Source organism: Xenopus laevis, chromosome 5S (genome assembly GCF_017654675.1).
Source record: "Xenopus laevis strain J_2021 chromosome 5S, Xenopus_laevis_v10.1, whole genome shotgun sequence".
Lineage (NCBI taxonomy): Eukaryota > Metazoa > Chordata > Amphibia > Anura > Pipidae > Xenopus > Xenopus laevis.
Window position 1 is genome coordinate 29,275,077 of NC_054380.1, and position 14,396 is coordinate 29,289,472.

The following is a 14,396-nucleotide window of genomic DNA, read 5'->3' on the forward strand; positions in this document are numbered from 1 at the left end:
GAGGGTACCCCCAAAAAAATGTACGATCTTTTTCAGCCTATCACCTTTAAAAAAGTAAAAGAGTCCAGCGTTTTTTGGGACTTTTCAACTTTTTTTTGACAAACTCCTATCTACTCTATTGCACTTCGCCTGGTCTGAGCTGGCGAAGTAAAGCCTGGTGCAAGAGGTAACGTTCAGTAAAATCTGCAACCTAGTGAATTAGCGTAGTTACGTCCCTTCATCAGAGCGCAACTTCACCTGGCCTAAGGGTGCAAAGTATCGCTAGAGTATGTCTACTTCGTAAAAAAAAATTTTTAGTAACTACAGTATGTGGGAAGCACAACTTGATTCTGTACCACACAAGCCCATGACTTGAGTCCCATTGCCCAATGCACTCTTCATCCACATCAAAGCAGATCATGTGGTATCCAGATGTCCAGCAACTTTAAGTAATACCAATATATCTGCAGTCATAAAATTCCATGACTTGTAGAACTGTTGTAAAAAGTCCATCATACATTAAAAGGCTCTTAGAGACACTAAATGCTCTTCCATAAAGCCCCATCACAAAAGGAAAGGCTCATCCATGAAGACCCATCACACCTTTAAAGGCTCTTCCTTAAATTCCCATTATACATTGGGCTGTTTTCCATTAAGCCCACACTCTAGGTGCCTCTATGAACATGCTGAGCCATGTCCCCTTAAAGGGATTCTGTCATGATTTTTATGATGTAGTTTTTGTAGTTTCTAAATTAGACTGCAAATAATTCACTCTACCATATAATATTTCATTCCTGAACCAACAAGTGTATTTTTTTAGTTGTAATATTGGTGTGTAGGCACCATCTCAGGTCATTTTGCCTGGTCATGTGCTTTCAGAAAGAGCCAACACTTTAGGATGGAACTGCTTTCTGGCAGGCTGTTGTTTCTCCTACTCAATGAAGCTGAATGTGTCGCAGTGGGACCTTGATTTTACTATTGAGTGCTGTTCTTAAGGTGGCCATACACGGGCCGATAAAAGCTGCCGACAGACCGAGTCGGCAGCTTATTGACCCATGTATGGGCCCCCCCGACGGGCTTCCCCAATCGGATGGGACTAAAAATCCCGTCGGATCGCGGCCGCATCGATCCGACCGCCCATAAAGCCACCATTAGGATCTGATCGTTGGGCCCTAGGGCCCACGATTGGATCAGCCCGATATTGCCCACCTCAAGGTGGGCATATCGGGGAGATATCCGCTCGTTTGGCGACATCGCCAAATGAGCGGATCTCTCCGTGTATGGCCACCTTTAGATCCATCAGGCAGCTGTTATCTTGTATTAGAGAGCTGTTATCTGGTTACCTACCCATTGTTCTGTTGTTAGGCTGCTGGGGGGATGGAGGGAGGGGGGGTGATATCACTCCAACTTGAAGTACAGCAGTAAAGAGTAATTGAAGTTTATCAGAGCACAAGTCACATGACTGGGGGCAGCTGGGAAACTGACAATATGTCTAGCCCCATGTCAGATTTCAAAATGAAATATAAAAAAATCTGTTTGTTCTTTTGAGAAACTGATTTCAGTGCAGAATTCTGCTGGATCAGCACTATCCCGTTAAGGAATGTATGACCCCTAATGATTCCAGTCCTGTGTCAATCACTCCAGCAAATCTCTATTCAGAAATTTGTACTATTTTTGTTATGAAGATTATCAGCTTTGAGAAGCAGCCAAAGGATTTGCTCTGTGACTTATCCCACACATGTTAGTTTATTGAAGTGTGGGACCTGAGTTGAGATGAACCCATTGCTTTCTGATTTTTACTGGGGCAGATATATGAGCTCTTTCATAAACAGAATGGAATGAATTGTAGGTTCAGCAAAGCATGAATTATATAAGAATATGTTAAACTGCCAAGATATTCTAAGTTCAATCATCATATATTATTGAAAGCATTTCACAAGGAAGGAGGCTCATAAAAAGCTCAGCTCAGAACAGTTATATATCCACATGTGGTTCTGCTCAGCTCAACTTGGCAGCCAAATGAAAAGCTTCTTCATAGCCAGGCTTGGGTTGGACAAGCAATGGGAAAATTATACAAGCAACTAACAAAAATAGCAGGTGCTAAATAAACCACTGTTCAGGTTCAGAGACAGACTAAAAATCCTTTTGCTGGTGACCAAAATAATTCTGAGCTCTATCTGCAGGATATATAGATATTAAGAGGGTCTTACAAAAGCAAAGTCAACATTTGTGCTTCCTCTGTAACCATAGCAGCCAATCAAATGTTTACTTTTACTTCCATGGGGCTTTTCACTACCATAGAAAACTTCCTATGTGCCCTAGCCCTAAAACTTCACTGTATTGTAACTGGTCAGTCCCTACATTTACTTTTACTACATTACACTTTCTTCAGTTCAAGTCCCCTTGAAAATACAACCTTTGCTCAGGGAACACTTTACCAAGTGACAAGGTTATAGTTACAGATATTGAAAAAATAATAGTGTGTCTGTCATTTAACAACAGTTCAAAAATTGTACAGCAGAACCACCATTTTAGATTTTCCAGGGGACCAGAAAAATGGTGTAAAATTAAGGAAAATAATTTAAATGCATAATATATTGATGGGGCCATGGGAAAACAGGGTAAAATGGAGAAAAACTTCAAAATCAAGGTATATAAAATTGAGGTTTCATTGTATAGAAGAGCAAACAGGCATTCTCCACAAATATTGCCCAAACTAGAACTCATTATGAGCCGTCACACTGCTTTAATCACCCAAGGGATGTCAGCAGGGTGCTATGATGAGGAAGGCTGTGACCAGGGCCGGAACTAGGGGTAGGCAGAGTAGGCACGTGCAAAGTTGGGAGGGCGCCAGGCACGTACCTGTCTGCTACCCCAAGTCCAGTTCCCTTCTTTTCTCTTCGCGCTTCTCGGCGCTTCTGCGCATGCGCGCGGGCAGGAATTCGTGCATGCACGCGAGCGCATATTGGCGCATGCGCACAGGCGCCGTGACTGCCGGGTCTGCCTAGGGCGCCTGCCCAGCGTGGCCCGGCACTGGCTGTGACCATACAACCAAGACTCATCAGTCCCAACATTAGTCCCAAAAAAAACAAAAACGTTGAAGTCATGTTGGCTCTAAAGCAGTGGTGGTCTGATGGTTTCAATTTAAGCCCTATTGGAGGTCTAACCTTAGGTCAGGGTCTCCTGCCCGTTACAATATTGATGTACCAGATATTTATGGGGTTATTTATTAAAGTCGGCATCTAAAAAACTATAACTATAAAATACAATTTTTTTGTGGCGAAAAAAAAATGAGAATTTTTCAATATTTATTATACCCCAAGGATGAAAAAAGTCTGAATCTGAGAATAATCCATCTCACACCTGCCAAGGTTGCATACAGGGTCGGACTGGAGCATTGGGGGGACTGCAACCCAACGAGCCCACCTGGCAGTCAATGGGAGCCCACTCCCGAATTTTAAACTATGGCCAACGCACATGCTCGAATAGTGCTGCTTCGCACGCATGCACGAACAGCATTGCGCTGCACACATACACGATCAGCATCACACCGCAAATAGCGCAATGTTAATCAGGGGAGCAGGTCTGGGCCGGCGGGGGGCCCATGAGGCCCTTTTCAATGGGAACGGTCCCTATCCTACTTGGAAGTTTCTGTGGTCTGAGCTGAAATTAGCCCGATAATCCAACTATTTCGGGCTTTCTGGGCAAAAATCAAAAATATTCAGACTTTTTGTAAAAAAGCTCAAAAGAATTGAGAGATTTGGGAAAAAAAACATGAAAAAAACTAACAATTCGGAAATATCACCTGATAGTACTATGTTTTTACCCGATCTCAAAAAAATCTGTCTTTTTTAATAAATACATTCCAATCATGGATTATAGTTTTGGACTTTTTTATTTTAAATAATCCGAAAAAAAATTATTTTGATAAATAAGGCACTTAATCACAGGTTCCAAGTATATAGATAAGAGTATAAAGGAATTCTCAAATTCTCACAAATATGACCCTATGTTGGTACGTAAGTGGCACTTCAACATAAATTGCAACAAATAGGGAACCATTTTTAAGATTTTATAAGAAATTGCTTAACAACTGCATCGGATATATAAATAAAGACTTGCTGAACTTGAGAGTATTCATCATCCCAATTTCCATTTGTTTTATGTCATATCTCCATAGCAATAACCAGTTTCATCCTGACCAGATGTTCTGTTTCTCCTCTTTAAAGAGGCAGTCATTCTGGCCTTTGGACATTGTCAGGAATTTATAACTGACCAATTTCCCAGCTCTTAGCTGTTGGCTGGTTCACGAGTATGCTGGGAGTTGTAGTTCTTGGCAGCTGCTAAACTCGTAGAGCTTAACCTCAGCTAAACAAAAGATAAAGGAGTATCTGAAACTGGGGTCTTCTGCTCTTATTATCTGCATATATTCTAACAGCAGGGTCAGGACAGGTCTGTTATCCTGCTAGATGGTCGGAAAAACAAGAAACATAAGTCAAGTAAAACTGTGTAATAATTGAAGACGTTTTACTACTCATCCGAGCAGCTTCTTCAGTTCAACTTCAGTTCAAGAAGCTGCTCGGATGATTCATGTCTTCAATGATTACACAGCAAGTTGTTTTAGAATTACTTATACTAGATATACCATGACCTGGATGAATGAAAATCATCATAGTCAAGAAACATATGCCGTCTCCTTACCTTAAAGTAATTTCCACGGCCATCCAAAAGCGACACTTCCACAGCCATCTGCACTGTCTTCTGCAGGACCTTTCCTCTGCTTTCCCAGCACTTCTGAGAGTAAAGACATTTTAATGGTTAGTCCAGTCGATAGGAAATTCCTCTGGAAACCACAAAAACAGTCACAACACGCACACTGCCAAGATCTTTTCCGTCAACAGTGCCCGGCTATTCAGCTCCTCCAAGAACCTCTCTCTCTGCGTCTCATTTCCCATACGCCTCCCCTGCTAGTAAAGTACAGTAGTACATCAGCATCTTATCTCCGTCTCTCTGTCTTCTTATTTAATGCTAATTAGCCAGTTATAGCAGAGGGCAGTGTGGGATGTTTGTTAATTTAGTCAAGTGTAGTTTTCCTCTGAACTGCTCAGATTCAGTCCAACATGCAACTGGTCACAGCCTATCCAAGCAGTGGGTGGCTCTAGAAGCATACAGTAAAGTAACTCACTGAGTGCTGGTGAAATGTTTGAAAGGCAGCAACGAAGATACAGTATAGCCAATTATATATATTCATGATGTTAAATTAAAATATAATTAACATGCTTTTTAAAGGAGAAGGAAAGCTAGGGAGGCTTTTTATTGCCAACAGATTAGCTGCAATAGTGCTAGAATGCTATATTTATTCTGTAGAATGTTTACCATACCTGATTAAAAAGCTCTCTGTTTGTTTAGGATAGCAGCTGCGGTATTAGCTTTGTGTGACATCACTTCCTGCCTGAGTCTCTCCCTGTTCACTTATAGCTCTGAGCTCAGATTACAGCAAAGAAGGGGGGGGGAAGAGGATCAAACTGAGCATGCTCACGCCCGGGGCAAGGAGTTTTAAGCTGAAGGCAGGAAGTCTAATACAGAAGCCCATGAGTACACAATAGAAGGAAAGAAATGCTGTGTTTCTTTTGACAGAGGACTCAGAGCAACATTACTTTGAGGGTTTACTGGTATATTAAGGTGGCCCTTTCTGATAAGGCTTACTTAGTTGTAACCTTTCCTTCTCCTTTAAAGGGATTCTGTCATGATTTTTATGATGTAGTTTTTATTTCTCTGTTTACACTGCACTGTTTACATTGCAAATAATGAACTCTACCATGTAAAATGTCTTTCCTGAACCAGCAAGTGTATTATTTTTTTTAGCTGTAATATTGGTGTGTAGGCAGCCATCTCAGGTCATTTTGCCTGGTCATGTGCTTTCAGAAAGAACCAGCACTTTAGGATAGAACTGCTTTCTGGCAGGCTGTTGTTTATCCTACTGAATGTGTTGCAGTGGGACCTGGGTTTTACCATTGAATGTTGTTCTTAGATCCACCAGGCAGCTGTTATCTTGTGTTAGGGAGCTGCTTTCTGGTTACCTTCCCATTGTTCTGTTGTTAGGCTGCTTAGGGGGAAAGGGAGGGGGTGATTAGGGTTGCTACCTGTCCGGTTTTGACCCGGACAGCCCGGTATTTTGAGGGGCTGCCCGGGTCTATACTTCCTGGCCGGTTTTCCAAACAAGCAGTAAATAGTGACTGAAGTTTATCAGAGCACAAGTCACATGACTGGGAGCAGCTGGGAAATTGACACTATGGGGTGAATTTATCAAAGAGTGAAGTTCCGCCACTAGAGTGAAATTCCGCAGCTCTCAATTCATTTCTATGGGATTTTGAAAGGCGCATTTATCAATGGAAAGTGAAAGTTCACCCTTTGATAAATACGCCTATAAAAATCCCATAGAAATGAATGGAGAGTGGCGGAATTTCACTCTAGTGGCGGAACTTCACTATTAACTTTACTCTTTGATAAATATACCCCTATGTCTAGCTCCATGTCATATTTCAAAATTAAATAAATTAAAAAATCTGTTTGCTCTTTTGAGAAACAGATTTCAGCGCAGAATTCTGCTGGAGTAGCACTATTAACTGACACATTTTGAAAAAAATGTTTTTACCCCTGACAGTATCCCCTTAAGAACTGAAGTGGAAAAAACACCCCCTCCCATCCATCAACAGGCCTTCTCCTTGTTCACCTTTTAAATCAGGGTAAATAATGATTGATTTTTTTATTGAAGAATCGTGGTGCTGTCCATTATTTTCTATGACACAGTATGTGAGTTAAAAGGGTTGTTTACCTTTGTGTTAACTTTCAGTATGATGTAGAAAGTGATAATTTGAGGCAATTTGCAATTGGTTTTAGTTTTTTTACTATTTGCGGTTTTGAGTTATTTTGTTTTTTATTCAGCAACTCTCCAGTTTACAATTTCAGAAATCTGGTTGCTAGGGTCCAAATTACCCTAGCAACCATGCACTGATTTGAATAAGAGACTGGAATATGAATAGGAGAGGGCCCAAATAGAAAGATGAGTAATAAAAAGTAGCAATAACAATAAATTTGTAGTCTTGTCAAGCATTTGTTTTTTAAATGGGGTCAGTCGCCCTCATTTCAAAGAAAAAGAATCAGAAGAAAAGGGCAAATATTTAAACAAATATAAAAAATAAATAATGAAGACCAATTGACATGTTGCTTTGAATTGGCCATGCTACAAAATATTAAGAGTTAACTTAAAGGTGAACCACCCCTTTAAGAACCGCTGAGCATCATGCAGCCACCTTCCAAAGAGACGGGGGGTGGTGAACTTGGAGCGGCTTATGTGAATACATTCTCTATGTGGGTGCAGAAAGAATGATTTTCAAAAGTCCATGGGGAGCTTATATATTGTTGGGAGGCAAAGATTCCACTTGTATGTAATAGGGATGCCCCGAATCCACTATTATGGATTCGGCCGAATACCAAACCGAATCCAAACCCTAATTTGCATATGCAAATTAGGAGTTGGAAATTTTTTTTACTTCCGTGTTTTCTGACAAAATGTCACGCGTTTCCCCCTCCAGTCCCTAATTTGCATATGCAAATTTGCAGATGCAAATTAGGATTCGGTTCGGCCGGGCAGAACGATTCGGCCGAATCCAATCCTGCTGAAAAAGGCCGAATCCTGAACCGAATCCTGGATTTGGTGCATCCCTAGTATATAAACGGTATCACTAGCTACAGGTGTGATTTTAATCTGTTAGAATTTCTTTTTTGTGTGTATCTGTAGAATTACCTCTAGCAAGAATTTATTCCATTTACGAATATCTGATTTCAAAAGCCACAACATGTGCTGAGGAATATCCTCAACCTGGATCTGGCAAACACACACACACACACACACACACCCCACACAGATGCACACACTTAAATTACCTACTGCCAAGCACTCCCCGAACTCCTAAAATATTTAATCACTCTCCAGCAATGAGATTAGATATGTTGGCTCTGTGTAGAGACTCACTTGCAAATGCAGCCAAAGTAGTTAAGTACAGTTAAGTCATATGTTATGCAATGGGCCAGAAAATGTGTGTTTTTATTTCTGCAAGATGTGCAGATTTCAAGCACTATCTTCATCCAGTTTTTGATACTGGGAACTTCAAGCAGCTGAGGTTATCAATTCAATTCAATTAAGATATTTCTTGCACTGTTTAACTTGCTATTACATGAGAGCACAAAGGACCAAAAACGGCAAAAACAGAAATTGACCTCTGTCTAAACAATACCCCATAGGTATGTGCTAGGCCACACTGTTTTATAAAGGTGTTATCCACAGGTGCCCATTGACGTAACAATTACAAACTTTTCTGGAAAAGATCTTTTCAAGAAAGATTGTTTGTTTTAATTAGGTTTGCCACCTGCCTGGTATTTACCGGCCTATCCGGTAAAAATTATGGTTGATCCCAATGTTATTAATAGGGAAAAAACATAAATATATAGGAAGGCCGGTATTTTTCTCTGGAAAAGGTTGCAACCCTAGTTTCAATACACACATGTAGAGCTGAATTGTCAGATATACAGGTAGAAACAATACAATTATCTGTATCTGATGATCCAGCACTAACAGTGGCTGATGTTTGGATGCCTTCAAAAGCACCCAATCAAAAATCTTCACTTGGGCCGATCGTCGAGCCAAACGATATCCAAGTCTTCTGCTGATATCGGTCTCCCACCATACACATACCAAATATTGTACGAAAATCTGTTTTGCATGATAATATCGGTGCGTGTATGGCCACCTTAAATCTCAATTATCTGTCCAATCAGCAATCCTGATACGATGTGAAATGTTTAACATCTTAACTGGTTACACAATGTGCCCATTCCTGTGAGATCCAGTCATTCATGGATTGTCAGACAGCACAGTCTTAACACAGCCCATTCGCTGACAACACCTACATTGCCGCATGCGCTGGTGAGTTCATTAGCCAAGAGGATTTTCTAATGCAATTGGAGCATGCTGGTAAATCTGCAAGATGTTCAACTGACACAAACACAGAACATTGGTCAGTCTGTTCATAGTAAACACATACCAATCATAAAATGAATCACTTTCCCAGTGGAGACATGGGGGCAGATTCACTAAAGGGCATAGTGACCAAAGCTAGCGTCAATTCGCCATTAATCTCATCCACAAGGACATCGTTCACATTATATCGCCAGATGACTTTTTGTACTGGTGAACGGTCGTTACTCCGCAAATTCAGCAAAGTGCGAATTTCACCAGAGTTGACTTTGCCACCCCAAACCAGGCAATGCTAAAATGAAGCTACATCTTTCTCATTCTTATGTCAGTGACATTATATCCGGTATGCCGGAAATTCATAGAAGTTGTAAAAAAACGCAGGCGACTTGTCCTTTTTTTAAGTAGGATTTCCTTCAAAAGTCATTTTAAACTTTTTTGTGTTAACATTTTCCCCAAGACATTTGAGGGGCAGGGAACATTCGTTTTAGTGTGGGCTCATGTCTGGGGCATTAGAGGATCTGTTTTGTCTTAATTCAGGTTCCTTGGACATTTGTATAAAAAAGTGGCCACTTTAAGCATTTACACCAACATCTCTAATAAAGACGTCCATACGACTTTAATGCACCTGCCCTATTCAAATGGACCTAAGGGAGGAACTCCATGATGCGTCTGGTGCTGACACGTCGCCATGCGATAAACCGCATGCAACATGGTGGATGTTGTAAAGATAACAGGAAGCGAAGGAGAAATCAAAGGTAAGAACTACTTTAGCCGACTGTCGGATGAAAACGCAGCACGCTGAAAATGACAGATAAAATACTTTTATAAAAAGTGCCAAAGGTATGATTATGGAAACTACAGGCAAACAATAACCGAAATGTCACAGCTACCCATAACAGCAGCCAAAAATGCAGTGGGTCTCTTTGAATGTATGAAACAGAACGGAAGACAATAAGCTAAAATAAATAAACTAGTACCTACCTACAAAGCACTAGAACTTACACAACATAAATCAACAGCACTAAGATTCTGTACATTCTGTGGCTCTTTTCCCAATCATATACATTTATTTGGAAAAAGAGCCGACTGGGTAATGTTTCTTATTATAACACACGGTTAATGACTCATTTCCTATTTCACCACTATTAACACTCACACTTCAGCAGATTTATACCACAAGCTGGCAACGCAATGAACAAGCACCGGTTCTAATAATCATAGCTGCTTCATACAGATCAATGCTAGCATTTTAAAATTAAAAAAAAACAAAAAACAGATTGCTAAAGTAGAACTAAAGCCTTAAATTAAATATGTGCAAGGGCCAGACTAAATGTAATGAATTGGAGAACACTGATTGGACACTGCTTATAAGCCTATGTTTTGTGGGGAGAAGTAGAGATGTTTCTTTTATAGTTGAGAAATATTTGCTGACTCTGGCTGGCATTCAGCAAAGCATCTGCATGCAATAACGCAAAGAAAATAAAGGATGGAAAGCAAACAATCTAGATGTGTGCAAAATAAATGACAAAGGAGCAAACCAAACTCATAAAGTCATTCATGTTATGGGATCCTAGAAGGAGAAAACTGATACATACACTGCAGGGTTTGAAGGCCGTCAGCTCATTATCATTGAACAATTAGCACATTTTTCGGTGTCCAAAGTCCAGTTTTGCCATGTTTTTTATCCACAATGCAGTGTGGATAAAATAATTATCCCCATAATTCCAGCATATTAGCGAACGCAAGATGGCGTTGCGTCTGACATAACTGCAGCAGGTGCATAAAAATTAGGGATGCACCGAATCCTTTAATTTGTATTCGGCCGAACCCCTGAATCCTTTGCGAAAGATTCGGCCGAATACCGAACCGAACCCTAATTTGCATATGCATATGCAAATTAGGGGTGGGAAGGGGAAAAAATGTTTACTTCCTTGTTTTTTGACAAAAAGTCACGCAATTTCCCTCCATATGCAAATTAGGATTCGGATTCGGTTCGGCCGGGCAGAAGGATTCGGCCGAATCCGAATCCTGCTGAAAAAGGCCGAATCCTGGCCGAATACCGAATCGAATCCTGGATTCGGTGCATCCCTAATAAAAATGCACACAACTGAGCTTGCACTTTGCTATAAATTAGATGAGTTGCTCTTAAAATCTTCAGTGTTCAGACGTTTAATTGTTAGAAGTGTGCATCATCCATTGAAGCACTAAGCATTATTTATGAGAGTCACAAGCATAATGACTTTTGATGCAGCATCATTGACCCCCTAAAGTGCAGCATTTCTAGCCTACGTCTTTCTTCGTTCTCTTATAATCTACTATAATAAGATATACATTTTCTTGCTGGAATCCATGACTCTGAAGGCTTGAGAAAGCAGAATGACGATGGATCCCGGGTGGATACTTTTGGTGGGATATATTTTTCACTTCCGGGCCCTAAAGAAAGAAAAGGATGAATCTGTGCAAGAATCTGTGCGGAAGTAGCAAATCGGGAGGGTTTTCTTGTGGGTACAGCTGCTCTCACACAAAGCCACATTTCAGCTGCTGCGCCTATTAACTCCTGGCACCAGCTAAATGTTTGCTTATATCCCGGCCTTTTCACGTTTTTTATTGGGTATTTTTGTATTGAAACATTACTTCAATGCACTTCAGTGTTCATTTTTATCAATGGACCATTGGCTGGGCCTGACGTAAACAAGCCATTGATTCTAATGAGATGGAGACGGGTAGCCAGTGCTGAAGCGATGGTGGAGAGTTTTAGCAACAAGCTGCAAACCGCTAGAGTGCGCCCTTCTAAATAACCAGGGTTGTTTCTCAGTGTTATAGCCAAGGCAAGCAATTGATTTTCCTTGTATTTATAAAGCAATTAAAGCTCTCATACGATTAGCTTAGAAATGCTGGTGATTGTTCTTATTCCTGGTGGTGCTGGCACTGCACATGCTTAAAGGAGAAGAAAAACTTATCAGAAAGATCTACATAAATATACAAGTAAACCCTCAAAATAATGCTGTTCTGAGTCCTCTGTGGAGGAAGTGCAGGGAAGTGACACTGGCAGCAGGTCAGCAGACAGTGGGTTAATATTGAGGAAAGGGGGTCAGGTTTGGAAGTATGGATGTTCACTGTTAGCTGCTGCCTAGTCTCATTTAATATAATGAAATATAATACCTTTGCATAGATTGTTTTTTTGATGTTTTAAAAAAATGCATTAAAAATGTCCTTTCAAATGGGATTCACTGACCCCATCAGCAAAAAAATGTTGCTCTATGAGGCTACAATTTCACTGTTACTTTCTATTGGTCATCTTTTTATTCAGGCCCTCTCCTATTCATATCGCGGTCTGTCATTCAAACCACTGCTTGGATGCTAGAGTAATTTGGATCCTAGCAACCAGATACCTACTGAAATTCCAAACTGGAGAGTTGCTGACCAAAAAGCTAAATAATTTAGAAAACACAAAAAAATGAAGACCAACTGCAAATCGTTCATAATCCATACCTCCCAACATTTTGGAAGTAAAAAGAGGGAAAACATTTTTTTTCCGCACGTAGCGCAGCAATTTTTTGACCACACCCCTTTATGTGGCCACACCCCCTAATTAACATGTCTGGTTTACAAAATTTGGCAGGTTATTAAAGTTTGAAAATATTTCTCCTTATCTAAACTGTGTTTTTGTGTCTCAAAATTGTTACAAAGTATCTTATTTGCACTTGTTAAATGTTCTGGGCTCTCTGCTAAAAGCCAATTACTGTAAGTGAGAAACTTTGTTTCTTTTTCTGGCTGTTCAGTGCAGAGAAAAGAGGCACTTTCCAGTACAAATGAGGGACTGCGGGTTGAGCTGTCAAAAGAGGGACTGTCGCTCTGAAAAAGGGACAGTTGGGAGGTATGCATAATCATATGTATAATATAATATTTACAGTACAGCCCACAGGCACTGAATTTGCTGATACAGGATAGTTTTTCATGACATTCAGCTATAATGTCAGCCTTAGTCACTAAAGGGTTAAGCAACAAGAATAAAATAAGCATATACTGTAAAAGGAGTATATGTTTTTATCAATTACCTGTATTTTCGAATAAAAGAAAAGCTACCAATGCAATTATGTTTTCTTACATTGTATTCACCGAATTTTAGCTGTTATTGTTAAGGCCCAAGTGTGAATACACATATTGGGCTACTCAAGCCAACCCGTCATATATTGAACAAATGTGCCGAGAGTGTTGCCAGTGCTGTGTATTCCATTGTTATAATATATAGCTGTTTATACTCGCTGTGACTTTACCACAGGGTATAATTAGCAATGTCTAAATAGCAGGGTCTGCCGGCATGTACCTGGTGGCATCTCCTAAATAAATGACTGGGGATGGCAGAAAATTACATGTATTTAACAAAGCAATTAACCAAACACCTATTTTTGCATGTTTTTGGGTTAGGTAGCAGATATTACAATGTCATCTAATTCTACAGACATTCAATTGCCTAGGCACTCTCTCATTAACCTCTGGAATGCCAGCAACAGTTTCGAAAGACTAACAAATTTTTGGATTCACAAAACAGGCACTTACAGTGATCCACTGCTAAATAAAGGCTCCTGGGGGCATACTGGTATGGGACATGTTATCCAGAATGCTCAGGACCTGGGGTTTTCTGGATAACAGATCGTTCCGTAATTCGGATCTTCATACCTTAAGTCCACTAGAAAATCATGTTAACATTAAATAAACCCAATAGGCTGGTTTTGCTTCCAATAAGGATTAATTATATCTTAGTTTGGATCAAGTACAAAGAAGTGTTTTATTTTTATTTAAAATTTGGATAATATTGAGTCTATGGGACTGTAAATCTAAGCATTCTGAATAATGGGTTTTCGGATAACGAATCCCATACCTGTATTTGTGAAAGGGAAGTGTAAAGTGTTGTCATGGTGAAATGTAATCCATATCTAGATTTATAAAACAAAGGTTATTCTCACATTACACATACCTCCAGGAAATGCTGGAATGACAGAAGCAATATATTACATATTACATACATTTTATGGCGTATCACTACAGGTGTTTTATTCTTGGAGAATACCAGATACTGATCCATCATAAAAACTACAGACAATAGCCCAGACATACTATTGCTGCTGGGCTTGTCGCACATTTCCTAGCACTAGCAGATACAAAGTCCCAAGGCAAGGGAAGTCTGCCGTATAGCCTTGTATTTAGATATAGGGAAAGGCATGAGATAATAATGTTGGAGCAAATCCAGAGTCTCCGTAACTAAATAACTATGCAAGCCTGAAGCTATTCTCTATGGTTCTCCTCTGTATTCAATTCTAAAAACCTTCCATGGCACATACTGTGCACGAGAAATGTTGCGGTAGCTTTCTGACATTTT

General features: G+C 40.1%; 1 protein-coding gene across 4 annotated transcripts in view; it reads right to left on the minus strand.

Moving 5' to 3' along the window:
• Positions 1-14,396, minus strand: part of rin2.S (Ras and Rab interactor 2 S homeolog) — a 100,305-nt gene that overhangs the window by 66,292 nt on the left and 19,617 nt on the right. For 3 of the 4 annotated variants that reach the window (XM_041564351.1, XM_018265106.2, XM_018265104.2), the window contains exon 2: positions 4,681-4,773. In XM_041564351.1, the coding sequence (XP_041420285.1) occupies positions 4,681-4,703 (23 nt within the window). In that variant the 5' untranslated portion in view covers positions 4,704-4,773. The remainder of the gene's footprint in view (positions 1-4,680; positions 4,774-14,396) is intronic. The other variant, XM_018265105.2, reaches the window with a different exon arrangement.